Genomic DNA, 25705 nt, shown 5'->3' with positions numbered 1-25705 from the left:
CCTGCTTTAATACCAAGGGAAGATGTGGGGAGGCTCTGGCATAGCTTGCCTGGAACAGGAGCAGAAATGGGATGAGTGGAATCCCACATGAATGGGAATCCTAAATGAATGGGATCCCAAATTTACGAGGACCCGATGTAAATAGGGACCCTAAATTAATGGGATAATAAATAAATGGGAATGCCAAACAAATGGGATTCCAAATGAGTGGGATCATAAATTAGCAGAACCACAAATGAATGGGATTCCCAAATGATTTTGGATTCCAAGTGAACAGGATCCCAAATAAACAGAACTCAAAATGAATGGGGATCCCAAATGAACTGGATCCCAAAAGAAGGGGAACTCTTGAGAAACAAATTATGGGAAGAGAAAGGAGCCACATCCACCTCAGTGAATGGTGTTTTTGTGCAAATATTCATCAAAACACAGCCAGTGGTCACGTTTTTCCCAGCAGTTCTTCCAGAAGAGATGAGTCTTCCCCTTTCCTTTGCCACGGTGTCCTTGCTGTGGCAGTGATGGCTTCCCAGTGAGGGAAGTGGTTGTGATGACGAGATCTTGTGCTTTCATCAGCTCTTGTGAGGTTTGCAGAGCATTTCTGTGCCATCATTTCTGTTCTCTGGAGTTTCAGTGTGTGTTTAACTTCCTCCTGCTTTTGCACATGGGTCCCCTCAGGATGAGCACCTTATTTCTGTGGGGTTCCACAGTGGGATGCTTGGACAATCTGCCTCCTGCAGAAAGGTACAAAAATCATAGAATTATGGAATTGTTTGGGTTGGGAAGGGGCCTTATAGATCATTCACTTCCACCCCTCTGCTCTGGACAGGGACATCCTCCACTACCCCAGGTTGCTCCAAGCCCTGTCCAACCTGGTCTTGGACACTTCCAGGGATCCAGGGGCAGCTGCAGCTTCTCTGGGCATCCTGTGCCTCACCACCCTCACAGGGAAGAATTTATTCCTTATAAATAATAGATTTTCACTTCAAAGCCAAACTTGTGTAGACCAGGCTCTGACAAGTGTCTGACCAAGCTGAGTGGGGTGCATTAATCACCATGAGTGGAACATGTCATCAAACCATCAAACTACTGGTTGTGGGTTTTTCCTGACATCCTACCCTGGAGCACAGCCTGGGGGAGGCATTGCAGGACCAGTGCTGCTCTCAGCAGTGACAGGAGGACTGAATCAAGTCAAATTCATGCAGACAGATATTTTAACTGGTGATGAAACTCTCTGGAATGCTGGCTGCTCACACCAGTGGGACCCTTGGAGAAAGCCCTGCCCTGCTTGCAGCAGCGGAGCTGGCCATGGACAGAGCCTATGGAAAGCTCTTATCTCCAAAGCTTGGTTTCCTTCTGGTTCAGGGTTTGTCTGACCTTTTGGTCACTGAGTAAGGTCGATTTTTGCCAGGTTTTCTTTTGGAGGGGGAGGAAAAACACGTAAGTAGGTGATGCTGGTGGGAGGATCTTGTGTTGCTGATAGTGTTTCCAGCGCGTGGATGACTTCAGTGTTGTCCTTCTGCCCAGAGTTTGGGATGGGTCTACATGAAGCAGATTTAAATAAATAGAAGAAGCACAAACAACACAAGGTCTATTAGAGGGGGAGGGAATAAAACCCATTCTTGGCAGCTCCTCGGGTTGACTTGGCAGCAAGATCTCTCCTGGGAGATCCTGGAGATGCAACTGGACACAGGACAAAAGCCTGAAGGACAGGAGTCGTGCTGCAGCTGCTGGCCCATGGCATGGAGCAGGGCTGTCTGCAAGCCCTCTCTGGGCTCAGAGCAGAGGAGAGGTGTTGCTCCATCCTTGGAAGGCCCCGTGGCCACGTGCTGGCCTGGACTTGGCAGCTCTGGGCTCTGTCCTGGCCAGCACGATGACGTCTCTGGGCCTCTGGATCCGTAGGTGTTTGGGAGGAGATAATGATACCCATTTCTCAGGAGCTTTCTGAGGTCTCCAGGGGAAAGAAATCACCATAAAAATCTTGTATTAGAAAGGGCTGGGGGAAATGATTTTACTGATGTCATCGTCCTGTAATTCTGCTGGACGTTTCCTGGGAAGCACGTACAGTATGGGCGTGCAGCCTGAACTCGCTGATCTTCTTGGATTATGTGTGAGTGTTTGTTCTGACCACATACACAGGGAATCCAGCAGGGTTTGAATGGAGCTGAGTGTCCTGCCCTTGCCCAGGAACATTTCAGGTGTCAGTGAGCCAAGGGGAGCTGACCTCTCCTTCATTCCTGCCTCCACTTCTGGGGCATTTGGGATCAAGGCTCTTTGCCATGGTCTTCAGCTGAATTGCCTTTGAGTTTGCTCAGAGTACAGCCATTTGCAGACTGCTATATAAACTATTTATTAATCTCCTTTAAGACCAGATATTTGGTTTTAATGCTCAGTTTGTTCTTCTCATGCTCTCCCACAGTTCACCCATTCCCTGCTTCATCCATGGACACTTTGCTGCTCCACCAGACTGGGATTTCTCCATGTGTTTTCCCCTTGTTGTATGAACTCACCCATAAATCCTTCCCATCCAGATGCCTGCAGGGACTCCAGCCACACTTCCACTCCTCCCTCTGAGCGTTACAAGATTCACAGCAACATCCCCACCTTGGAATACTTTGGGATGATATTGCATCAGGGTTTAATAAGTGTTCTGTGCTTTCCTCCCCAGGTCAACATGGATTTGTGGCTCTTTCTCCTTTTGCTCGGAAGTGGCCTGATAAGTGTAGGTGCTAACAACGTTACAACAGGTAAACTGTGCTCCTCATCTCTTTTTATCTCATCTTTAGGATCAAAGGAGTGAATGGGAACGTGCTCAGTGTCTCATTCCTTCTGTCCTCCATGTAGCTGTAACAAATTGTTGGAAAGAGGGTGATGAGCTTCAGGTGCACATAAATGGGGCCCACAGCTTTAGCTCAGAGAAATATTGATCCTCACCCCCAGGACCTCTCATGTTTGGACATCCCCATAAAAAGCACCTGTTCAGGGTTTATTTTTTTGACATTTGTATCTCCTGCTGTGCAGAGCATTTCCTGTCCTGTGCTCAGGATTTGTTGGGTGTTTTATCCTTATAGTTAGAGTCCCATGAATCTTCAGCATCTAAACCCCTCGGTATGACAGAAGAGAATCTCACAGAGCTTCCCCTGCGCTTTTCCCTTCTCAGAGCCACCCACAACAGCGTCCACCTCCCCCAGGAGCCCCACCAAAGCTCCCACAGCAGGTCCTGAGGATGGGACCACGCCCAACACACACAGACTCAACATGAGCACTCCGGGGACTGTTCCTACCACAGCGCCAAAACCTCCTCCAACCACAGCTGCCAGAATCTCCCCCAATGCCACCACTGGCAGCCTCAACATCTCCTCCACGCTGGGGACAACCCAGCCTGTGCCTCCAGCCCCATCCCTGCTCCCCAGCGTGACGCCGTCGGCCCCACACGCCACCGTCCCCAGCACGGAGGCAGAGACCACAGAGAGGAATTTCAGCATGCTGGTGACAACACAGGAGACCTCTTCTGCTTCCCACAATGGTAGGCACCTCCTCCATCTCTTCTTCTTCTTCTTCTTCTTCTTCTACTTCTTCTTCTCCTTTTTCTCCTCCTTCTCCTTCTCCTTCTTCTCCTTCTCCTTCTCCTCCTTCTCCTTCTCCTTCTCCTTCTCCTTCTCCTTCTCCTTCTCCTTCTCCTTCTCCTTCTCCTTCTCCTTCTCCTTCTCCTTCTCCTTCTCCTTCTCCTTCTCCTTCTCCTTCTCCTCCTTCTCCTTCTCCTCCTTCTTCTTCTTCTTCTTCTTCTTCTTCTTCTTCTCCTTCTTCTTCTTCTTCTCCTTCTTCTTCTTCTTCTCCTTTTTCTCCTTCTTCTCCTTCTCCTTCTTCTCCTCCTTCTTCTCCTTTTTCTCCTTCTTCTCCTTCTCCTTCTCCTCCTTCTTCTCCTCCTTCTTCTCCTTCTCCTTCTTCTCCTTCTCCAGGCCACCCTGCCTCTGAGTTTGTTTCTTTGCTCTTCTTTTGTTTGGCTGAGCAAAATGGAGCAAAGAAACGCTTTGGGGACAATTCCATGGTGATGCAAAACAAGAGGACTCTCAAACCTCTTCCGATGAGGTTTGTCTGACCAAAGGTTTAGGCCAAGATCATCTAGTGAAAGGTATCCACAGTTGCATTAGATGATCTTTGCTTCCAACCCAAACTATTCTATGATTCTCTCCTTACATTATCAATTTTCTCCATTAGTTGGGCAATTTCAATCTTTAAAAGGTCCAGATGAGAGAAATTTGTCTCTGTTGCCATCCTGATCCCATTCCCCTCTTGGCACATCATGAAAATGACCCCATAAAATGTATTGTGGCTGCTCAGTCTTGGTTAAGAGTGAAAAATCAGGCAAAAAGAGGCTGAGGTGACCAGAAATCTTTGCTGAGCTGTTGCTCTTCAGCCATGATTTGCTCATTGTATTGTTTGAGACCCAGTTTGGGTGCTGCCTGTCTCCAACTTGCAGTAGGAAGATGGCAATTGGGATTTAGTGGGAAAACAGGATTGGTAACTTGATTGTGGATTAGAAAACCCTGAAATAAGATGATGGTGGAGTTAATGCACGGAGGTGTCAAGTCTATATTCCTTAAGAACCAATTTCCCAAGGGATGTGTGTGCCCTCTTCCTCTGGGAATCTTTGGAAGCCACAGCCCCTGAAGCTGCAGTGAAGTTGTCTTTGCTGCCAGCATGGGAAGGGATGTGGTTGAAGGAAGTTCAGAACTCAGCTTTTGTAGTGTTCCGCTGCCCCTGAACTCATCCAGCTTCCTTCCCAACCCAAATCCTTTTTGAAGGAGTCTGGCATAGCCTCAGACACACACAGGGGCCAAGTTTGGTATAAATGTAGGAGAGATGGAGGCAAAAGCCTTAAGCTGCCAATATCTGGATTTTGTAATATGATGTGTGCTCATGAGAGGGCTGAATTTATTCATTTTTGTGTCTCCACTGCCTTTTTGTGATTTGGGTTACCAGTTTTGGTGAACTCCCCTGGTGCATGCCACGACACCATCAAGGCCAGAAGTGGCTTCTCACTTGATGTCACCCCAGAGAACAAATGATCAAACCTAATTCTTTCTTTATCTCAAGTAATTTATCAAGGAACAAAATCAGTTTTAGGGCTGTGCCCTTGCCATGAGGACAGCCATAAATTAGATTTAACAGGAAATGTTGGTGTTATCATGGAAGAATTAAGTGGTGCTCAAGAAGGGGACAGAGCCAGAAGGTCACATTTGGAGGGGCAGTTCCTCCTTGTCCAAACCCACCAGGATTGTCCTCAGCCCTGTGCTGCAGCTCTTCATGGCCAGGAAAGCCAGGAGAGCCAGGCTCTGCTCTCCCTGGCACAGGTTTGTTCCTGTGCCCTCTGCATGAGCCATCCAGCCCAGCAGGCAGAGACTTCCCTTGGCTGCCCTCGCCCCCATCCCTGAGCCCAGCTGCTCCTAATTGAGCTCTTGGCTCAGCCACACTCTTAAAATGATGCACCAGTGTTATCTCCTGATATTTAAGTGCTAATGAATTACACCAGTGACTTGCTGGTTATGGGTTTAAACAGTAAGTTGTGTTGAGTGATGTTAAAGCTTGGATTCAGCTCCTTGTTTTGCTGATAAAAACTCAGGATTTGTTCCTTTTTCCTTACTCAGAAATTCATTTAACATCCTGGTTTTATAGCTAGTGTTTTAAAGGAAAGATTTACAGGCAGATGATGAGAGTTACTAAATTTATTCCTGTCTTGGTCTTTGATCCTTCCTGAGTTACTAAAATGTCTTGTTCCTTTGTTGCTAAGAGACTTTTGTTTTCTTTTTCTGCAGGTAACTCTGACAGAAGAGGTAAGAATGTTACATTTCATTGCTCTTTACTCAGTAAAAACAATTCCAGAAGCATTCTGCTATCAGAGAGCTCTCCTTAGGAATTCCAAATGTGTTTTTATGATGCCTCTCAAGCTCTTTAAAAGAGCTGGTGACACACTGATATCTTAATTTCTGTGGAGCTTTTCTTTCTAGAACGAAACAATCCCATTCCAATTTGTACATGTCCTGTTAGGTACCAATTGTTCCTGCTCTGAGAATGTCAGCACGTCCCTAGAGCTGCATGACCCAAGTCTGAAAAGCCATTCAGGATATTTCCTTTTGGGTTTGTTGTGGTTTTTTGCTGCTGAATTGTCTTTATTGACTGTGACTTACACAATTTGATCCAAACCCATCCAGCAGATGATGAGAATAATTATTGTTCTCCTCATTCTGTTGGCAAGCAGTAACACAAATCCATTTCTTGTAAGAGAACAGCACTTTGGGGACATTTTTCCATCTCTCAGCTCTGAGAACTGGCATCTCTACCAGAATATTTGCAATTACTGATGGCTTTAGCGCTCCAGGAGCGGGCAGAGCTGGGCTGCTCCCACCTGGAGGAATCAGCTGCCTCTGTGTGTGTGTTTTCATCCTGGCTCTGATGCAAACTCTGCCTGGTGCTGCTCTCTGTGCCTGCCTCACCCAGACAGATGCTCTGAGCATCTCCTTTTATTCCCTTCCACTTAGCAGAGGGAATAAAAGGGATGCAGGTCCAAAGGAACTCATCTGAAATTGTGGCTAAGCCTCTGCAGACGTGCTCAGTGTAATTCCCTCAGGTCTGGCCTGGCTTAGGCCTGATTTTGTGCTCTCTCTGCCATCCTTCCTCCCTGCTCCTGAGGGCAAAGAAAAAGAAATGGGACTACATCTGACTTCCTAACAAGATTTATATTAATATTGTTAATATTGTCATAAATATAGTGAGGAAATCAGATTAAATAAGGGATATTTAACAGGAGCAAATGGGACAAGGGGAAATGGCTTCAAACTGGGAGTAGGTTTAGATATTGGGAATAAAGCCTTGACTGTGAGGGAGGTGAGGCCCTGGCATGGGATGAACAGAGATTTGTGGCAGCCCCATCCCTGGAAGTGTCCAAATCCAGCTTGGATGGGGCTTGGAGCAACCTGGGGTGGTGCAGGGTGGAGTGGAGTGAGATGATCTCTGAGGTCCCTTCCAACCCAAACCATTCTGTGACTGGTTTTGTGGGCAGATGTTGCCAGCTGTGTGCAGGGAGGGGCTGCCCAGCCCCATCCCTCTGCCATGGCTGCACCCAGGTCTGGGTGACACCTCTGCCAGCAGCTGGGATGTGCTCCCAAGCTCCAGAGGGAGGTTTGGTGGCTCCTCAGAGGGACCAGGAGAAGATTTGAGGCTCCTGCTGTCTCCCAAGCTCAGGAGTGCAGTGGGTGCTGCAGCACCAGGGGAGCAGAAGGTTGAGTCCTTGTCCCTTTTCCGGGTGGATTGCCAGCATGAAGCCCCCAGGCTGGGGCTGGAGGAGCTCTGGGGGGGTTGGCAGGAGCAGCTGGGACCCTCCAGCTCCTTTTCACCCTGGACTGGGCTGGGTGGGAAAGCTCCAACTCCTCATCCTACCGGATGTGTGCAAAGAACAGCTGCAAAAAAAAACCCCAAAAAACCTCCAAACTCCCTGCACCCTGCTGGCACACCCTCCCTGCCCTCAAATCTGCATCCTGCAGCTCCAGCACTGCTTAGGCCGAGCTTAACTCCAGCCAAGACAGGAAAAAATGATCCAACAGTGATTTAACACCACAGGTTTTGGCATGGCAGCTCTTCTTCCTCTCCTGCACACAGGATGGAGGTGGTGGCTGTGCTCAGAAGTCTCAGTGAGGGGCCAGGGCTGGCTGTGGTTGGGCCAACACCAACCTGTTCTTGGTTTTGGGATGGGGAATGCCAAGGCTCATCACCTATTGAGGTGTGCAGGAGGCAGAATTCCCAATAAATTCCATTTGGGCTGTGGGAGAGGCAGAATTCCCAATAAATTCCCTTTGGGCTGTGGGAGAGGCAGAATTCCCAATAAAGTCCATTTAGGCTGTGGGAAAGCCAGAATTCCCAATAAATTCCATTTGGGCTGTGGGAAAGGCAGAATTCCCAATAAATTCCCTTTGGGCTGTGGGAAAGGCAGAATTCCCAATAAATTCCTTTTGGGCTATGGGAGGTGCTGCCACATTAAAGCAGCAGATGAGAAGGACAAAAACATGCAAAACCAGGATAATTTAACTTTTTTATTTACTACATTGGGTCATTACCTTGAAATCATGACACAAAAATAATGTTTTAATAGAAATATTTAACAAATATTTTAAAAATCATATGTTTTAATAGAAATAACATTCCCAAACCTCACAGGACAGAGGAGCAAACACAAAAATACAATCAGAGCGCCCTTAGGTAGCTCAGAGATGAATAAAATAAACCCCTAGGAGAAAAAAATAGGGAAATGGACAAAAATTAGGGAAAATAAACCCCAGCTAAGGAAATCTGCTGGCTGAAATTGCTGAGCCACATGGAGAGGGATCTGCAGGGAAATGGATGCACAGAAGGTGGAAAAGGCTCGAGCCCTGCAGCCTCTTGGGGCTGTGTAGGCACAGTGTGGTGGCCCCCTCAGATGGAGGGAGCTGATGGAAAATGGAAATATCCCCAGCTGGCATGGCTGGCATCCACATTTATCTGAAAAAATGCCCTTCAGGGCACTTCTCCTCCTCCCTGGTTGGAGCTGCTTGGCTTCCAACCCATCTGGGGGATTTGCCAGCACCAACCACTGATTCACTGACCTCCAGTGCGAGATGGAAATGGGTTATTTAAAGGAAAAATAAAATCTGTTGTGGGTCATGCAGGATGGGAGTGTTTCAGAGTAATTTAAGTGTTTTTCTGAGGGAATTGTGAGGTACCTGCCCTTGAGGAGCTTCTGCAAGGAAGCCAGATTGGGTGCCTGGTGGTGTCTGAGCTCTCCTGCTCTCTGAACTCTGTATTTCCAGGGAGGAAAGGTAGGGGGTTGGACTGGTAGATGGTCTCTGGAGGTCATTTCCAACCCAAATTATTCTATAATTACAGAATCATGGAATGGTTGAGTTGGAAAGGAGCTTAAAACTCATCCAGTTCTACCCCAGACACCTTCCACCATCCCAGGTTTCTCCAACCCCATCCAGCCTGCCCTTGGGCACTTGCAGGGGTGCAGGGGCAGCCACAGCTGCTCTGGGCAGCCTGGTCCACACCAAATCTCACCCTTGGAGCTGTTCAGATCCCAGGGGCAGCAGGAAGCTTTGTCCTCTCGTCCTGCTCGACAAAGAACTGGAAGCAAAATCGTGGTGGTGTTCCAAATGTGTCTGTGGGATGTTAGAGAGGTCACAGTTTTCACCCATTTAATATAAAGTTTCTTATCACATACTAAACATTCCTTATACCAAACTCATGGGCCTGGTAGGAACTCTGGACCCTTAAGTCTCAGGCAGAAAATGTTGTAGATTTTTTTTTGTAGATTTCCAGCTGACAGAAGAAATTTCTGCTGGTGTCTGTTGGGCCATCACGTGCCCTTTCTGCCATTCAGTTGTGCAGAAAGAACCTCAAAAAAACCCAGTCCCAGTTTTCTCCATCACCCTTTTCATCTGCAAGGTCACAATTTCACAGTGACCAGCTCTTGGAGAAGATTGAGTTGCTCTGAGTGGTGGTTTCAGGTTTTAATCTGGCCTGGGAGTGTCTGAGGCACATGGTGCTCACTCATCCTTTTCTGTTTTCACTCTCAGGCTGGAAAATTGCAACATCACTTCATGCTATTTATTATTTATTATGTTTTTATTACTAATATCATCATCAGAATTTTTCTTCAAGCAGAAATTGTTAAATGATGGCTCTGGATGTTTTCCAATGTCCATAACCACACCTTTCTCTTCCTCTTGCAGATGAGACTCCCATTATAGCTGTGATGGTGGCCCTGTCCTCCCTCCTAGTCATAGTATTTATTATTATTGTTCTGTACATGTTGAGGTAAGAGCTGCTTTAATGCTGGATTGCCTTGTTTGACAGAAATAATTCCTGAATGAACAGGAATGAGCCTTTTGTGCTGTCTCCCAAGCTCCAAAGGCTGACACAGCTGGTGCTTTGAAAAGAAACCTGGAAGGACAATGAATGAAAATGATGTTTGGGGTTATCTGGTGAACGATGCTCATTCCTTTCTCTGCAAAGCTGCTCCTCCTGTGGGGAATTCCTGTTCTGCCTTTCAAAATGTCACTTTTAGCAGGGTGGATTGAACTGAAGCCCTGTCAGTGTGGGGAAAAGCAGGTGAGGCTGCAAATGATGGATTGAGTAATCCAGGGAGGCTGAACACAAAGTCCTTTCAATGTGTTATTCCTTGATTCCCATCTTGATAGCAAGCAGGATCCAACATCCAAACTGTTTTGGGTACTAAACCTCACTGTGAACCTTTCACTGTGAATGGCAGGAACTTGTGAGGAGTGATAGTAATTGAAATTAAAGCCTTAAGTCCAATTTTTAGAAATAAAACCTTCTTAGGTCCATTTTTTAGAATCCAGGCATCTGCCCTGCTCAAAATGAAGCATTCCCAGCTCCTGAAAGCATAACTAAGAATGTCTTTATTCACCTGCAGTAAACATTTTCATTTACTCACCAGTTTGGTGATTAAGTAAGCCTTAAAAAAAAACAAAAAAAAAAAACCATTTCCTTAGCAGTGGAAGACTCCCCTGTGTCTCCTGGCTCCAGGCCTGCCCTCACAGCAGTGAACCTGAGGAGAGTTTTGCCTCAGGAGTTCAGCAGCAGCAGAGTTTGAGTCCTTCCCACCTGGCTTCCAGCCCTGAAAGAAAGAGTTTGTGTTCACTGCCCAATGATTCAGCAAAACTCCAAATTTCAGGCAAAATGAGCATGAGCAGCTGCTCCAAGTTAACAGCACATGGAGCAGGGATTTGCTGCAGGACAGATCAAGCTGGGCTTTGTGTGCTCTGCTGGGTCAGCCCAGGGAGCAGGGACTCCTTGGGGTGTCCTCTGGAAGGAGCACCCTTAAAGCTTCTCCTGGTTCCCAGCTCTCCCTGGGCTCCTGCAGCTGTTCCAGATGTGCTCAGTGGAAAGCTCTGCTCACAGGCAGGGTTTCAGAGCTCCTGCAGCCTCCTGGACCCACCAGCTCGTCCATGAAGCCTTCAGAAAGTATGGCAAAAAAAAAGGGAAAGAGCTCTTTGGGTGCTTCTAGATGGTTGTGATTATGCTCATAAATTCTCACCTGTAGTAAGTTGAGTCAGTGTGCTGTTACCAAAATCATCCTTTATTCCTGTGTGGCCTTTTCCACATCATTGTTGTTCTTTTTCACACAGTAATAGGCAGCTGGATTAAACCTGGTTTGCATATATCCCTTGAGCAAACTATATACAGAGTTTTCTTCCATCATAAGGAAGAAGTGAGATATTGCTACTTCCAGAAGTTTTTTCTGCTATTTTTAATTTTTCTGCTGTTAGATCAAAGTAAAAAATAGGTAAAATCTGAACCAATAACTTCCTTTCTTCAGAATTTCAGATTTTTGCTACCTTTTAGTGTCCTCCTCCTTTTGTCAGTATTCATTCTTACTCATCTGGGGGGGGGACCTGGGCTTCCTGCTGGATATTTTCTGACTTTTCCACCCCAATTCTCCTTGACAGGTTCAAGAAATACAAGCAGGCAGGGAGCCACTCCAACTCCTTCCGTCTGTCCAACGGCCGGACAGACGACACAGGTGAGGCCACCTGCTGCCACACAGGCTCTCCCCCACCTTTTATTTTTGTGGGCAAATATTTTTTCATTTCTATTTTGTTGTTTCCTGACCTCCTTTGTTCCATGCTCTCCAAGGGTTTGGTAGACTTTGACAGAATGAAGGTTTATTTCCCAGCTTTCGTTCCACCGATTCGATGTTTGCCCTCAAGTGGTTGATATTAAAATGGGTGATCACTTCCAAAATCACTACTCACATTCCTCTTGAGTTTTCAGTGTTTCTTTGACCCAAATGAGAACCTTTTTTGAAAAAAAAAGCCGCATCTTTGGAGAGTAATTAAATATTTTTCTGCTCTCTCAGATTAGGATGGTCTCTGATTAAAACTCAGATCTTCACACTGTGGACACCCGACTAACATTTCCAGGAGAAAAAAGGGAATACATTTATTTTCATTATAAAAACATTTTGTACCTCCTAAACATGCACAGATGCATTTTAAAGCCTTGTTTAATGTTTAAATTCTTCTGCCCCTGAGCTGTGAGCCAGAGCTGACATTGAGGGTCTGAAGTTGGGCATCTCCATCCGTGTGTAGGCACTGATTAAGATCTGAGGAGGCCTCTTAAACTCAGTTCAGATGCTTTTTCAGCACTCCTTCCACATAAACCAAACACCTTCTGAGAAGCACTAACTGGAATTCAGCACCTTTTTTATTTTATGTTGGCTGCTAAGACCTTCCCAGCCATCTTACCTCGCTGTAAACGGAGGTGTGAACTTCATAAATGCTCAGCTGTGTTGGTGTAACCCTCACATGGCCTTTCTGGGCTCTGCTGAGCTGCACAAGCAGCAGCTGCCTCTGCTGTGCCCTCCTGGGAGTTGTTTCACAGTGGTGGTGCCAGACTTTCCATGGGAGAGAGGGAGAAGTTGGAATTCAAAGCCAGGTGGTCTCCAAGCCCAGCACTGACTTGTCCTCAGCGCCCTGTCCTGCCTCTGGGAGAGTGTAGATCCCAGAGTGTTAAACATCATAGGATCTCTGATTTTTTGAGGTTTGAAAAGTCCTTTACGATCATCCAATCCCCCAGCACTGCCAAGGCCACCACTGACCATGTCCCCAAGTGCCACATACACACAGCTTTTATATCCCTTCAGGCTGGGGACTCCACTGCCCTGGGCTGGACACCCTTTCCATGAAGAAGTTTTCCTAGATGTCCAACCTAGACCTCCCCTGGCCCAGCCTGAGGCCGTTCCCTCTGCTCCTGTCCCTGTTCTCTGGGAGCACAGCCCGACCCCCCAGCTGTCCCCTCAGAGCCACAAGGTCCCCCCTGATCCCCCTTTGCTCCAGGCTGAGCCCCTTCCCAGCTCCCTCAGCCTCTCCTGGGGCTCCAGCTCCTTCCCCATGTCCATTCCCTTCTCTGGACACCCTCCAGCCCTTCAAGATCTTTTTGTGAGAAGCCCAGAAGTGTCCCCAGCACTGGAGGTGCCCCAGCAGTACCAGCACAGGGGACAGGCACTGCCCTGGCCCTGCTGCCGTCCCAATGCTGCCACAAGCCAGGTGTCACTGCTCAGAGCAGCCTGGTCTGGTGGAAGCTGTTGGACCAAGATGCTCTTTAACACCTCCTCCAACCCAAACCATTCTGTGCAGACACAAGGACAGCCCTGAAAGTGGCACATGTGGGGTCCCTGTGCTCCCCTGGGCCTGGGTGGGCAGTGCTGGCCACAGGGCACAGCTGGTGGCCCCTGTGACCCCTGTGTGAGAGACAACTGCTCACTGTGAAAATTTAAAAAGGTTTATTAACCCTTGACAAAAATACAACAAAGAACTACATAAAGAAAAATTCACAGCACTGAATTTTTCTGCCCCTCATGGGTACCACACAGCCAGTTCACCTTCAAGGTGGATGCTCAGTCCTTTATACCCCTGGGGTTGCATCAGCCAGCCCTAGCCCCTCCCAGTCTGTCATTCAGCTCTTCTGTGCCATTTATCAGTGCAAACTGCTTTCCTGTAACTGGATTGGGGCCAGGTGTTGCCATGCCTCACCCCCTGAGCACCCCCAAGCTTTTCCATTCCCACTGCCCCATGCCAGGGACACCTGTGCAGCTTCTCTGTACCTGTCCTGGACAGCCCAGGCTGCCTGATGGCAACAATACAGGGGGAAAGGGAGCTGTGGGGAGAGCAGAGGACATCTAAACCACAATAACATAACCATACATCACTAAAGCTTTTTTTAATATTCACACAATTGTCATCCCTTAATTGTGAGAGCCAACCGTGACCACATTTCTCTTCCCAGAGTAAAGCAAGGCACAGTTCTTCCCAAGAATGTTTCTGGGTTTTCACATTCTCTGAAACCTCAGAGAAAGAAAAAACAATTCTTATCTCATTTACTGCTCCTGTTTTGTTCATGAGTGGAATGCATTGTGGAAGATTGTTTACCTGAAGGGAATTGATGATTGGATTCTGGTGTGAGTGTTTTGATTCACTGACCAATGGAATCCAGGTGTGTGTGTGTCAGCTGACAGTCACGAGATTCTGTGCAGTGGAGTGCTTGGCAGATTCAGTTTAGATGTAATGTAATATAATATTATATTTTATATATATATATAGTATATTATATATATTGTAATATATAATATATATTTTATATATTGTATATAATATAATATAATATTATGTTATATATAATGTAATATGTATTATATATAATGTAATATTATATATCATATCTATAATATATATATTATATATAATGTAATATAACATATAATAATACAGTATAATAAAGTGATTAATTAGCCCTCTGATAAGATGGGGTCCTCCTCAACAACAGTATAATAAAGTGATTAATTAGCCCTCTGATAAGATGGGGTCCTCCTCAACATTCCTCCCTGCCACTGGGGGTCATCTTGTTTCTATAGCACTATCCATCCATTATGGATAATGTTATTATAACATTATATTATTATAATAATGTTATTATAACATTATATTATAATGTTATTATATATAGTAACATTATAATGTTACTATCCATCCATTCTAGTTTCCATAATGTTACTATCCATCCATTATAGTTACCATGTTACTGTCCATCCATTATAGTTACTATGATGTTACTATCCATCATTATAGTAACTCTAATGTTACTATCCATGCATGATAGTTACTATAATGTTACTATCTGCCCATTCTAGTTACCATAGTGTTACTATCCATCCATGGTAGTTACTAGAATGTTACTCTCCATGCATTATAGTTACTAGAATGTTACTCTCCATGCATTATAGTTACTAGAATGTTCCTATCCATCCATTATTGTTACTATAACGTTAGTCCCCATGCATTATCCGTCTGTAACCCCTGGGTGTCCTTGCAGAGCCCCAGAGTATGCCCCTGCTGGCCCGCTCGCCCAGCACCAACCGCAAGTACCCCCCGCTGCCCGTGGACAAGCTGGAGGAGGAGATCAATCGCCGCATGGCTGATGACAACAAGCTCTTCAGGGAGGAGTTCAATGTGAGTGCCCCTGCTGCTGCCCTCAGGGCTGGGTTTAGGGCCTGCTTCTTGGTTTGGAAAGAAAGGTGTGTGCTAAGGAAGGCAGGAGTTCCCCCTGAAATGGGAAATGTAAACCCTCTTCCTCTGAATTGTAATTTTGAGATTAAGGGGATCTGATGTCGCTGCGACACAGCACAAAGCACCAAGACTCCATCAGAAGGGTGCCTAAGAGAGATTCATTATAGCAACATGTTGCTTCAAGGTGTTTACATTTATTTAACAGACACATTCACTCTCCATCGGTCATAAGAAAGAAACAAAGTTCTCAATAGGTGAACAAGGAGCCACGTCATTCTGTGAGCAAGCGCAAGTCCATGCCTTTTAACTTACTCTCTTCCATCACATTGTCATGGGGATAGCCTTGGTGTCTTCCTCCAGAGAGATATGGAGCTTTCCTTATCTTTAGGAAGCCTTTGCTGGTTCACAAGAACAGCACAAAATGCCTTTTCTACACTCTCAGGCAAAGAGATGGCAGCAGGAAGCACAGAGGGCAGGGTCAGGGTGTCTGTCCTGGAGCAGGTCTGGGTGAGACAGGCTCAGCACACGTTGTTCTGGCTGCCTTCAGTGAACTCTGCTACACTGTAGGGGTGCTTGGGCTGGCCTGCTGCTCCAGCCTGGGACAAACCTCCCTGCAGTCTCCCTGCCCATGAAGGGGGGTGGAATGAGGTGATCTTTGAGGTCTCTTTTGGCCCAAATCGCTCTAGGACTCTGTCTTGATTTGAAAAGCCAGGTGTGTGCTAAGGAAGGGAGGAGCCCCCTCTGAAATGGGAAATGTAAACCCCCTCCCTCTGAATTATTGTAATTTTGAAATTAAGGGGCTCTCGGGCAAAGATGTGGGAGCAAGAATAACAATTCTTTATTAGGGAAGAAAATAAAAATAAAATAAACAATGCAGTGATACAAAACAACACTGCCAGAGTCAGACCATGCCCTGCCCCCTGTGTGCCAGGGCGGTGTCCCAGCCCCATCCCATGGGGGCTCAGCCCTCCTGCAGTGCCAGCTGTGGCTCTGCTGCAGCAGGGATCCTGCACAAGGGGGGAGTTTTCCTCTGCAGCTCCAGGGCTGCTGCAGATGGGCCTGGGCTCCCTCTGGCCATGCAGGGCAGCAGAAAGCTGCTCCTCTGGCAATGCAGGGGGCAAAGGCTGCTGGGGTGTCCCAAACCTCAGATTGGATCCAGGTAGGAATGCTTGGCTCCTCCCCTGGGCGGAGCATCTCCCCATGGGATGGTGGAATTGGATCAGCCATGCAGGGACACTCAGTGGCCATGGACAGAAGATAATTAATAATTAATGGCCCATGAACAGCAGAGATCTCCTGGAGGGAGGATTGGCTGTGGAACAGATACAGAAAACTGCCCAATGAACAGCAGATAACTGCCCCACCTCTGACAGATGGGAATGGAATACACACATTGCCTTGCAATCCAGGACAGGAGCTCTCTTAAAGGCTGAGTGGTGGCAGGGCTGAATCTGTCCTTGAATCTGTGACAAACTGTTCACCCTCATGCTCGCTGCAGAAAGCAGAAAGCAGAGGGTTTCTAGCAAACAGCTCTTCAGAATTACATTTTCCTGGGTTCAGGAATGATGCTGGGTGTCTTGGGGTCTTTCAGAGCTCCCCTGCTTGCTGGTTGCCTCCCAACCTCTGCCCCCCAGCTCCCAGTCCTCATGGCCTTAAATCCACAACCAACCAAAAGAAAGCTTTGACAGAGAAACAGGAATGAACCCCTTTTATTTCAGTGAGCTGTTAACCCTGAAACACAATGGTGACAGTGTGTGGGACAAAGGCTGGCCTTCAGCTGTGAGGAGTTCAGGCATTGTGCTTGTCCCACAAGCCCAGAGCATTTCTTCAGGGATGGCCACAACCTCTTCTGGACATTGCTGGGCTTTGCAGCTTGTGACAATGGATCTGTTTTGCCTTGTCAATGCAAAAATAATGGAATGGAATGGAATGGAATGGAATGGAATGGAATAGAATAGAATAGAATAGAATAGAATAGAATAGAATAGAATAGAATAGAATAGAATAGAATAGAATAGAATAGAATAGAATAGGTTCATTAAGGTTGGAAAATATTATCTCTTTTCCAACTGATAATCTGATAATCTCCCTTTAGTCCAACCATTAACCCAGCACTGCCAAGATCACCACTAAACCATGTCCCCACATCAGTGCCACATCTACACTTTTGGCTTCTTTAACACTTTCAAGGATGGTGACTCCCCAGACTGCTGGGGCTGGTGTTGTGGCTTGACAACTCTTTCAGTGAAAATATTTTCCTAAATATCCAATCTAAACCTCCCCTTGCACAATTTAAGATTGTTCCCTCTCCTCCTGTCCCTGTTCCCTGGGAGCAGAGCCCAAACCCCCCCGGCTGTCCCCTCCTGTCAGGAGCTGTGCAGAGCCACAAGGTCCCCCCTGAGCCTCCTTTGCTCCAGTCTGAGCCCCTTTCCATCCCCCTCAGCTGCTCCTCATCAGATCTCTGCTCCCAGCCCAGGTCCAAGCCATGATATGGCACCATGAGAACGAGGAGAAGATTAAAAAAAAGCCACTCCACTTTGTCCAGCTGCTACAAAACTTGATCCCTTTCCTGGCCGTGCTTTGATGAAACCAAATAGGTGCAATGAATGCCCAGGGAGGGAGATTTTTAGGGTTATAAATACCTGATTGCCCTGGACACTTCCTGCCATCCTGTCAGCTGGAGGAAGGGATGGTGGATACCTCCAGAACATTCTTTGCTGTTCAGAGAGGATGTGGAATAACAGTGCTGGGGAATCACCTCCTGTGCTCAGCTGGGAAACCCAGGGACAGTGTCCCCTGTCACCCCAGCCCTCTCCCCCCACCAAAGACCCCCTGGGGATGCTCCTGCCATCACTGGGTGGGCTGGGGCCGTGGGGGCTTAATCAGGTCACAATTAGCAGCACTGTTAATGAGGGAATCTCACAGGAACCTCCGTGGGCTGGAATCGGGAATGAGCTCATTGGTGCTGCCGAGTGGGTTCAGAGCTGGAAGCTTTGCTGCCACCTCGTGTCCACGGGTCAGGAGATTCCAGATCTCTTTCCAGAAGGATTGGCTCTCTGGTCCAGCCCAGCTATTTAAATTGTCACATTGAAAGTTGCTGCTGGGGTGGAGGTGAGGGCTGTGGGTGGTGGGGACACATCCAGAGGGGCAGGATGCTCAGATGTGGCATTTGCCAGCACGTTGTTCCTGCTGTGCCATGAAAACCTCATGGAAAATCCTTTTTTTTCTGCCATTTCAGGCTCTCCCAGCCTGTCCCATCCAGGCCACGTGTGAAGCTGCTTCCAAGGAGGAGAACAAGGAGAAGAACAGATATGTGAACATTTTGCCCTGTACGTGTCAGAGCTGCATGGATGGGGGGGGAAACACTCAGGGGGCTCCTGCCAGGGCTCCCCATTCCTGGTTTTGGGATGGGCAAGGGCACAGATGAGGGCATTTCACCTCCCAGGTGGGTGGCTGTGTCTGCTTTAGCTTTGGATACCTGTGAGGAAAAGCTCCATGGAGCCAGGAAGCCATGGAGAGTGAAAGGAATGGGAAATGCCAGAAGGGACAACTCTTGCCTGGTGGCATTGGGCAGTGGGCTGGCTTGGAGTGCCCTCAAATATGCACTGTGGAGAAAAAAAAATACCTTGGACAAGATCTAGGACTTCTCTGGGTTTGAGCAAGAGGAATTTGGGGGCATAAAGGTGTTTTTGCAGCAGAGCCAGGAGTTTGGGCTCCACTCCAGCTCCTGGATTCTCACTAGGCCAGGTAGCAGCAGAGTGGAGGGGGTTGTCTTTAATGCAGAGTTTTCATTTCCCTCCAGATGATCATTCCAGGGTTCACCTGACTCCTGTGGAAGGGGTCCCTGACTCCGACTACATCAACGCCTCCTTCATCAATGTGAGATTTGGGGTGTGGAGGGGAGATCCCTGCCAGGGCAAAGCCAAGCAGGCTTTGGAGAGGGCTGGGGAATCACTCCTGCTGGAGCTGGGCATTTCTGTTCAACAAACAGCTGAAAAATCATAGAATCTTTGAGGTTGGAAAAGCCCTCTAAGAGCCACAAGTCCAACCATTCTCCCAGTGCTAAACCATGTCCCCAAGTGCCACATCCCCAGGGTTTGAAATCCTTGGAGAGTGTGGCCAGTTGATCATCAGTGCTTGCAGGGCTGGATGTGGGAAGGGGATGGAGAAGAAATCAAGGAATCCAGCTGAAATGGAAGCAGCATTGCCCTGCTGTGCCCCTGGGTCCTTTGTGGTTGTCACCATGTGGCTCCAACCAGCTGGAAGGGTCATGTGAGAGATGCAGGCACGTGAAGCAAAGCAAGACTCAAAAGAGCTTTTTCCTTCCCTCCCCAGTAAATAAAATACACAAAACCAGTCCCTGTGAGTTCTACAGCCCCTCTTTTCCAAGGATCAATGCTGATTTTCATGTGATGCTCTGGATGCAGGGTCCACTGCAGTGGAAGGGTTGTCAGCCCTTCATTAGTGCCTTGTGCCAACAAGTGGGGTCATTCCTGCATTATGTGAGCATGGGGAGTGTTCCTGTGGTAAAACATCCCTTTGCACAAGGATTCTCAATGATTTCAGCCCATCTTTGGAGCTGATTCTCCCCTCAGAGGCTGCAGCCCCTTCTCTGCCCAAGGGAGAACGAGCAGCAGAGCAGATGCCAGCTCTGTTTGTTCCTGAAGTAAATGCATTTAATGACTCCTGTGTTAGAGAAATATTAATTTCTCTTCCTTTTTCTTCTTCTCATACAGGGGTACCAAGAGAAAAACAAATTCATTGCTGCACAAGGTAAATTCTTGACTATTGCCATGGCTCTGTTGGGGGCAGCTGGGCTGGGTCCCTCTGCTCAGTGGAGCTGTGCCCCTCTACCCACAGCACAGCATCTTGCAGAGCTCCCCTGGTCAAAAGGAGGCCTGGCTGCTCCACAGACTGTTCCCAAAATGATTTTCCCAGTCAAAGAGCAGTGCTGGATGTCTTGGTGGACAGAGAGAAGTGCTTCCTGTGCAGTCCCATTGCTGGAGGGTGTTGTGACTTCTAGAAGCTGCTTAAATCCCCCAAATCACACAATCATGGAATGGTTTTTGCTGGAAAGGACCTCAAAGCTCATCTCATTCCACCCCACTGCCACGGACGGGGACACCTCCCACTATCCCAGGTTGCTCCAAGCTCCCTTGAACACTCCCAGGGATGGGATAGGGAGAAACATCCTTATGATCTTCAGAAGTCCAAACACATCCCTAAAACCAAAATTCCCACTCAGAGGGTGGGGATCATGTCAGCAGCAGGATGTTACCTGCCCATGGGAGTGCTTTGTGTTTCCTCTCTGGACTTGCCAGTGGGTCAGGGCATTCCTGGCCACTTTCCCTGGCTCTGGCTGGAGAAGGAGGCTGGATCAGGTTCCTCAGCACTTCCAGGCTCAGGTTAAGCTTTGGCTCTGCTGTTCTCTTGGCTCACCCTGAGCCTCAGGCTTGGCAGGGGAGTGTAGGCTGAGTTAGCTTCGTGTCTGGCAGGCAGCAGGGAACTGTTCCTGTGCCACACTGAAATGGGATCCCATGGCTAAAACCCAAAATCCCAGGGCAGGACTTCTTTGGACTCTGGGACAGCCACAATTCCCCTGGGTGACCTTGGGCAAGTCCGTGCTCTGTTTGTCTGATTTCCCTTTCTTGAGCTAAATATGGAACTCCTGACCATAAAACAAATCCAAACACTCCAGGTATCATGTGATAGGATTATTCCTTGGATCAGGCATGCTCACACACCACAGCACCTCCTGTGACCTATTGGCAAAAAATGTGTTGGATCATCCCTGATGTGTGACCTCATATGCTGGGGTTTGGCCCCAAATTGTGAGAGGTTGATCCCAAAGAGGACTTCTTGTTTTTCCTTCCCCTCAGGACCAAAGGAAGAAACAGTGAACGATTTTTGGAGGATGATTTGGGAGCAGAACACAGCGACAATTGTCATGGTGACCAACCTGAAGGAGAGGAAAGAGGTCGGTGCCAGAAGCTTTCACAGGCTGGGATTTGACCCTATGGGCATGTCCTGGAGCCATTCCCAGCTTTGTGAGGGTGTCCAGAGCTCACCTGCACCTGTTTTTTCTCCCCACAGTGTAAATGTGCTCAGTACTGGCCAGACCAGGGCTGCTGGACCTACGGGAACATCCGAGTGTCCGTGGAGGACGTGACCGTGCTGGTGGATTACACCGTGCGCAAGTTCTGCATCCAGCAGGTGCCAGGGATCACCTCCCCATCCCATCCCATCCCATCCCATCCCTCCCCTCTCCACTCTGGGCATCCCAAAGGTGTTGGCTCAACTCCTCCAAGGCTCTGTGAGAGCCGAGTAGGCATGAAATGACCCCCAGCACCCATTTTTAACCAGAGTTGTTAGGAATTTATTCCTCCCAAGAGCCTGTTCTCAGTGGTACCACATGGCCGTGCTGAGAGCAGGGAAACTGAGAGATGCCAGGGCTGAAATTCCATCCTGAAGTACTCCAGCACTTGCTGTTAGCAGTGTTTGTTCCTGCTCTCACCCACAGACACTTAATGCCTGAAAATAATCAGATTTATCCCCTCAGCTGAGACAAAATCCAGCACTGTATGTGTTGGGTTTGATTGCTTTCCCATCTGTCACCACATTTCCTTGTCCTCCAAGGAGACTCTGGGTGTTTTAGTCACTCTGTTTGTTTTCCTGCCTCTCTCAGAGGCAGGCAGGCAAGACTTGGTGACTGTAAACCTGTCTGGACTTTGAGGATGATCCTCCTAAGCCTCATGTTTCACTCCAGTGGCCTGGATGTGTGTGTTTTCCTCCTCTGCTTTTAATCCAAGGATGATCTGGCCAGAGGAGTAGGAAAGGATGGAGGAGCAGCTTCTGTTTGAGCTTGTTGGGGATGAAACATGGCAGCTGCTGCCAGGCTGCATCCACAGGCTGGCATCTCACACCCCTCAGATGTGGGATGTGGTGCTGGGTGGTGAAAATGTCATGTTTTGAGAGACTGATCTTTCCCAGAGCCTGAGTCCATGCCCTTTCAGCTGTGGATGCTGCTGCTTAAGCTCCATCTCGGGTCTGCACCTCCCTCTCTCTCTTCATTTTGGGGGAAGAAAGGAAAGCTGAGTGTTTCCCCTTAACCTGAGCCCTCCTTTGCCCTGTAGGTGGGAGATGTCACAAACAAGAAGCCTCAGCGCCTGGTGACCCAGTTCCACTTCACCAGCTGGCCCGACTTTGGGGTGCCCTTCACCCCCATTGGGATGCTGAAATTCCTGAAGAAGGTGAAGACCTGCAATCCCCAATATGCAGGGGCCATAGTGGTGCACTGCAGGTGAGTCCTGGAAGGGCATCTATTTAAAAGGAAATTAGTATTTTTTTTCAGTCAGGACTTTTTCATTATCTTTATTTAATTTTCCTGTGTTAAACGGGGAAGTTCCTCATAGGGACATGCAAAAAAATGCATGAATTGAAGGAAGTTCTTGGAATCACTGATTTTAGGGTGTTACAACTCATCTGGAGGGGTCATTTGGGTTGGCTGGATGCTGAGTGAGCCAAGGTGAGCACTGATGGCATCTCTCTTGGCATGAGAAGATACCATCCCTCTCTGGGAGAAGGCATCACTGACCTGACAGATTGCCTGGAGCAGTGGACTCACCTGGAGTGGTTTCAGGCACAGCAGCAACCCTGGAGGAGCCACAGGGGTTTCCACATTGCAATAAGGAGAAGCCCCATGGTTGAAGGCAGAGATGGTCACGTTTGCACCATCCCAGGGTCATTTTTTTTTCTTCTTGGGAAGCAAGAAGAAAGGACACAGATGGGCAACCAGCCTGTATGACCCTCTCTGCTGGTTTCTGCTCTGCCTCAAGGGGAAGGGAGTCCCAGTGCTGAGCAGGTGCTTTTCCTGGAGAGCTCAGCATCCCCTTCCTCTGCCCAAACCAGGCCATGGCAGAGGGTGGAGTGTGCACTGTGGGGTGCACTGTGCTCCCCTTCCCTTATCTCTGTGTCCCATTTGGGGCTTGGTGACTCCCCAGCTGATTCCAAGAGCTTTGTCTTCATTTCATGTCTGCTGGTCTCATTAAAGACAATCCAGTGCCACCCCCACCATGGCCAGGGACTCCTCTCACTATCCCAAGGTTGCTCCAAGCCCCGTCCAACTTGGCCTTGGGCACTTCCAGGGATCCAGGGGCAGCCACAGCTGCTCTGGGCACCCTGTGCCAGGGCTCCTCAGCCTCCCAGGGAAGAATTCCTTGCCAATGTCCCCACCCTTGTCGTGCAGTGCCGGGGTGGGCCGCACGGGCACGTTCATCGTCATCGACGCCATGCTGGACATGATGCACACGGAGAGGAAGGTCGATGTCTACGGCTTCGTCAGCCGCATCCGCGCCCAGCGCTGCCAGATGGTACAGACAGATGTGAGTGTGCTGCTGCTGCCCTGCCCTCTGGGCTGCCATTTCCTTCACCCGCTCAAAGCCCGTGTGAGGGTTGTGCCATCCCTCATTTTGGGTGATTGTCTCGGTTTGGAGACCCAGGTGTGTGCGAGGGAAGGCAGGAGCCTCCCCTGGAATGGAGAAAATGAACCCCTCCTCTCTCTGAATTGCTATAAATTTTAAATTAAGGGGCTCTCAGGCAACAAAAATTATGGGAGCAGGAAATAATAGTTCTTTAATAGGGAAGAAAATAAAAGGATAAAATAAACAATGCAGTAAACTAAAACAATTCTGACAGAGTCAGAACCCAACCTGACACCCTGTGGGTCAGGGTGCTGGCAGCAGTTCCATTGGAAATGTGGCTGCAGCCCTCCTGCAGTGTCAGGGGTGGTTCTGTTGGAACAGGGATCCTGGAGAAAAGGGTGTAGTGTTCCTCTGGGAATCCAGTGGAAGAGGCAGCTGCTGTTCCTCTGGGAAATCCAGTGGAGAAGCTGTGCTGGTGTTCCAGAATCCCCAAATTATACCCAGGTAGGAATGCTTGGCTCCTCCCTCTGGGCTCACATCTCCCAATGGGATGCTGCAGTTCTTATCAGCCATGCGCTGACATTCAATAGCTGTTATCAGCAATGTCCCCTTCTGAGGGAGGAGTGATTGTGGAAGAGATAAGGCAAACTGCCCACTTGACAAAAGACAACTGCCATACAGATGGTACAGAATACATCTTGCCTTGCAATCTGGAGCACCTGCCCTCTGGGCAGGCATTTCCTTCACCCACTCAAAGCCTGTGTGAGGGTTGTGCCATCCCTCGTTTGGGGTGATGCTTCATCATGTGGGCTCTACATGGAGTCCTTCTTTTCTTAATCCCCTTTGTAGAATCATTAAATCATTTAGGTTGGGGAAGATCCTTAAGATAGAGTCCAACTATTCCCTTAACACTGCCAAGGTCACCACTGATCCATGTCCCCAAGTGCCACATCCACATGGCTTTCACAGTGGTGGTGCCAGACTTTCCATGGGAGAGAGGGAGAAGTTGGAATTCAAAGCCAGGTGGTCTCCAAGCCCAGCACTGACTTGTCCTCAGCGCCCTGTCCTGCCTCTGGGACAGTGTAGATCCCAGAGTGTTAAACATCATAGGATCACTGGTTTTTGGGATTGGAAAAGCCCTTTACGATCATCCAATCCCCCAGCACTGCCAAGGCCACCACTGACCATGTCCCCAAGTGCCACATACACACAGCTTTTATATCCCTCCAGGGATGGGGACTCTACCACTGCCCTGGGTAGCTGTGCCAGGGCTAGACAACCCTTTCCATGAAGAAATTTATCCAGTATCCCACCTGACCCTCCCCTGGCACAGCTTGAGGCTATTCCCTCTCACCCTATTCCTTGTTTCCCCCTGGCTGTTCCCTCCTGTCAGGGAATCTTGTGGAGCCACAAGGTCCCCTGAGTCCTGAGCCTCCTTTTCTCCAGGCTTGGAGAACACTTTGTATCACATCTGCTTTGCTTGGTGTGGTAAATAAAGAAACAGTCCCTGTTTGGTGGCAGGAAGGTTGTCACTCAGTTTTTTGGGGTCTCAGAGGGTGGGCAGGGGTTGGTGTGTTTGCACCCAGCATGTCCTCACTGGGCATGGCAGGGAAAATAAGCAAAGTAACTCGTATGGCTAGAGGGGGAGGTGCAGTTATGAGCAGGGAGAACAATTTTAAAAAGAAAGATTTCAGAGAGACTCAGACTTGCTTTTACTCCTTCCTTGTCCCTGCCCCCCTGCAGATGCAGTATGTGTTCATATACCAAGCACTTCTGGAGCACTATCTGTACGGTGACACGGAGCTGGAGGTGACCTCCTTAGAGATCCACCTCCAGAAGATCTACAACAAAGTGCCAGGGACCAGCAGCAACGGGCTGGAGGAGGAGTTCAAGGTGAGTGAGGCTGTTGTCCTGTCCTGGTGGATCTGCTGGGATGGTGCAGGGATCACCTGGCACTGGGTGGCTCTGAACATCCCCTCTGCTCTGCTCCTTGCCCTGCAGAAGCTCACTTCAATCAAAATCCAGAATGACAAGATGAGAACAGGCAACTTGCCAGCCAACATGAAGAAGAACAGGGTGCTTCAGATAATTCCATGTAAGGCTGGTTTGGCTGAGGGTCTGGTGGGTGTGGGCACAGGAATTGGGTGGAGAAATGGGGCAAACAGGGACCTT

The 25705-nt window shown here is 48.4% G+C and overlaps 1 protein-coding gene across 2 annotated transcripts in view; it reads left to right on the top strand.

The window, feature by feature from the left end:
• The window catches only part of PTPRA (protein tyrosine phosphatase receptor type A), a 135542-nt gene that overhangs the window by 101365 nt on the left and 8472 nt on the right, over positions 1 to 25705 (top strand). For both annotated transcript variants that reach the window (XM_058024575.1, XM_058024576.1), the window contains 15 exons: positions 2666 to 2744; positions 3158 to 3523; positions 5814 to 5831; positions 9759 to 9843; positions 11499 to 11572; positions 14920 to 15056; positions 18352 to 18442; positions 18916 to 18992; positions 19850 to 19886; positions 20993 to 21090; positions 21207 to 21326; positions 22247 to 22413; positions 23359 to 23494; positions 25277 to 25426; positions 25535 to 25628. In XM_058024575.1, coding sequence (XP_057880558.1) covers positions 2666 to 2744; positions 3158 to 3523; positions 5814 to 5831; positions 9759 to 9843; positions 11499 to 11572; positions 14920 to 15056; positions 18352 to 18442; positions 18916 to 18992; positions 19850 to 19886; positions 20993 to 21090; positions 21207 to 21326; positions 22247 to 22413; positions 23359 to 23494; positions 25277 to 25426; positions 25535 to 25628 — 1729 coding nt within the window. The remainder of the gene's footprint in view (positions 1 to 2665; positions 2745 to 3157; positions 3524 to 5813; positions 5832 to 9758; positions 9844 to 11498; positions 11573 to 14919; positions 15057 to 18351; positions 18443 to 18915; positions 18993 to 19849; positions 19887 to 20992; positions 21091 to 21206; positions 21327 to 22246; positions 22414 to 23358; positions 23495 to 25276; positions 25427 to 25534; positions 25629 to 25705) is intronic.

This window comes from Melospiza georgiana, chromosome 5, assembly GCF_028018845.1.
Source record: "Melospiza georgiana isolate bMelGeo1 chromosome 5, bMelGeo1.pri, whole genome shotgun sequence".
Taxonomy (NCBI): Eukaryota; Metazoa; Chordata; class Aves; order Passeriformes; family Passerellidae; genus Melospiza; species Melospiza georgiana.
The sequence above is the reverse complement of the archived record's forward strand: the minus strand, read 5'-3'. Positions and strand labels throughout refer to the sequence as shown.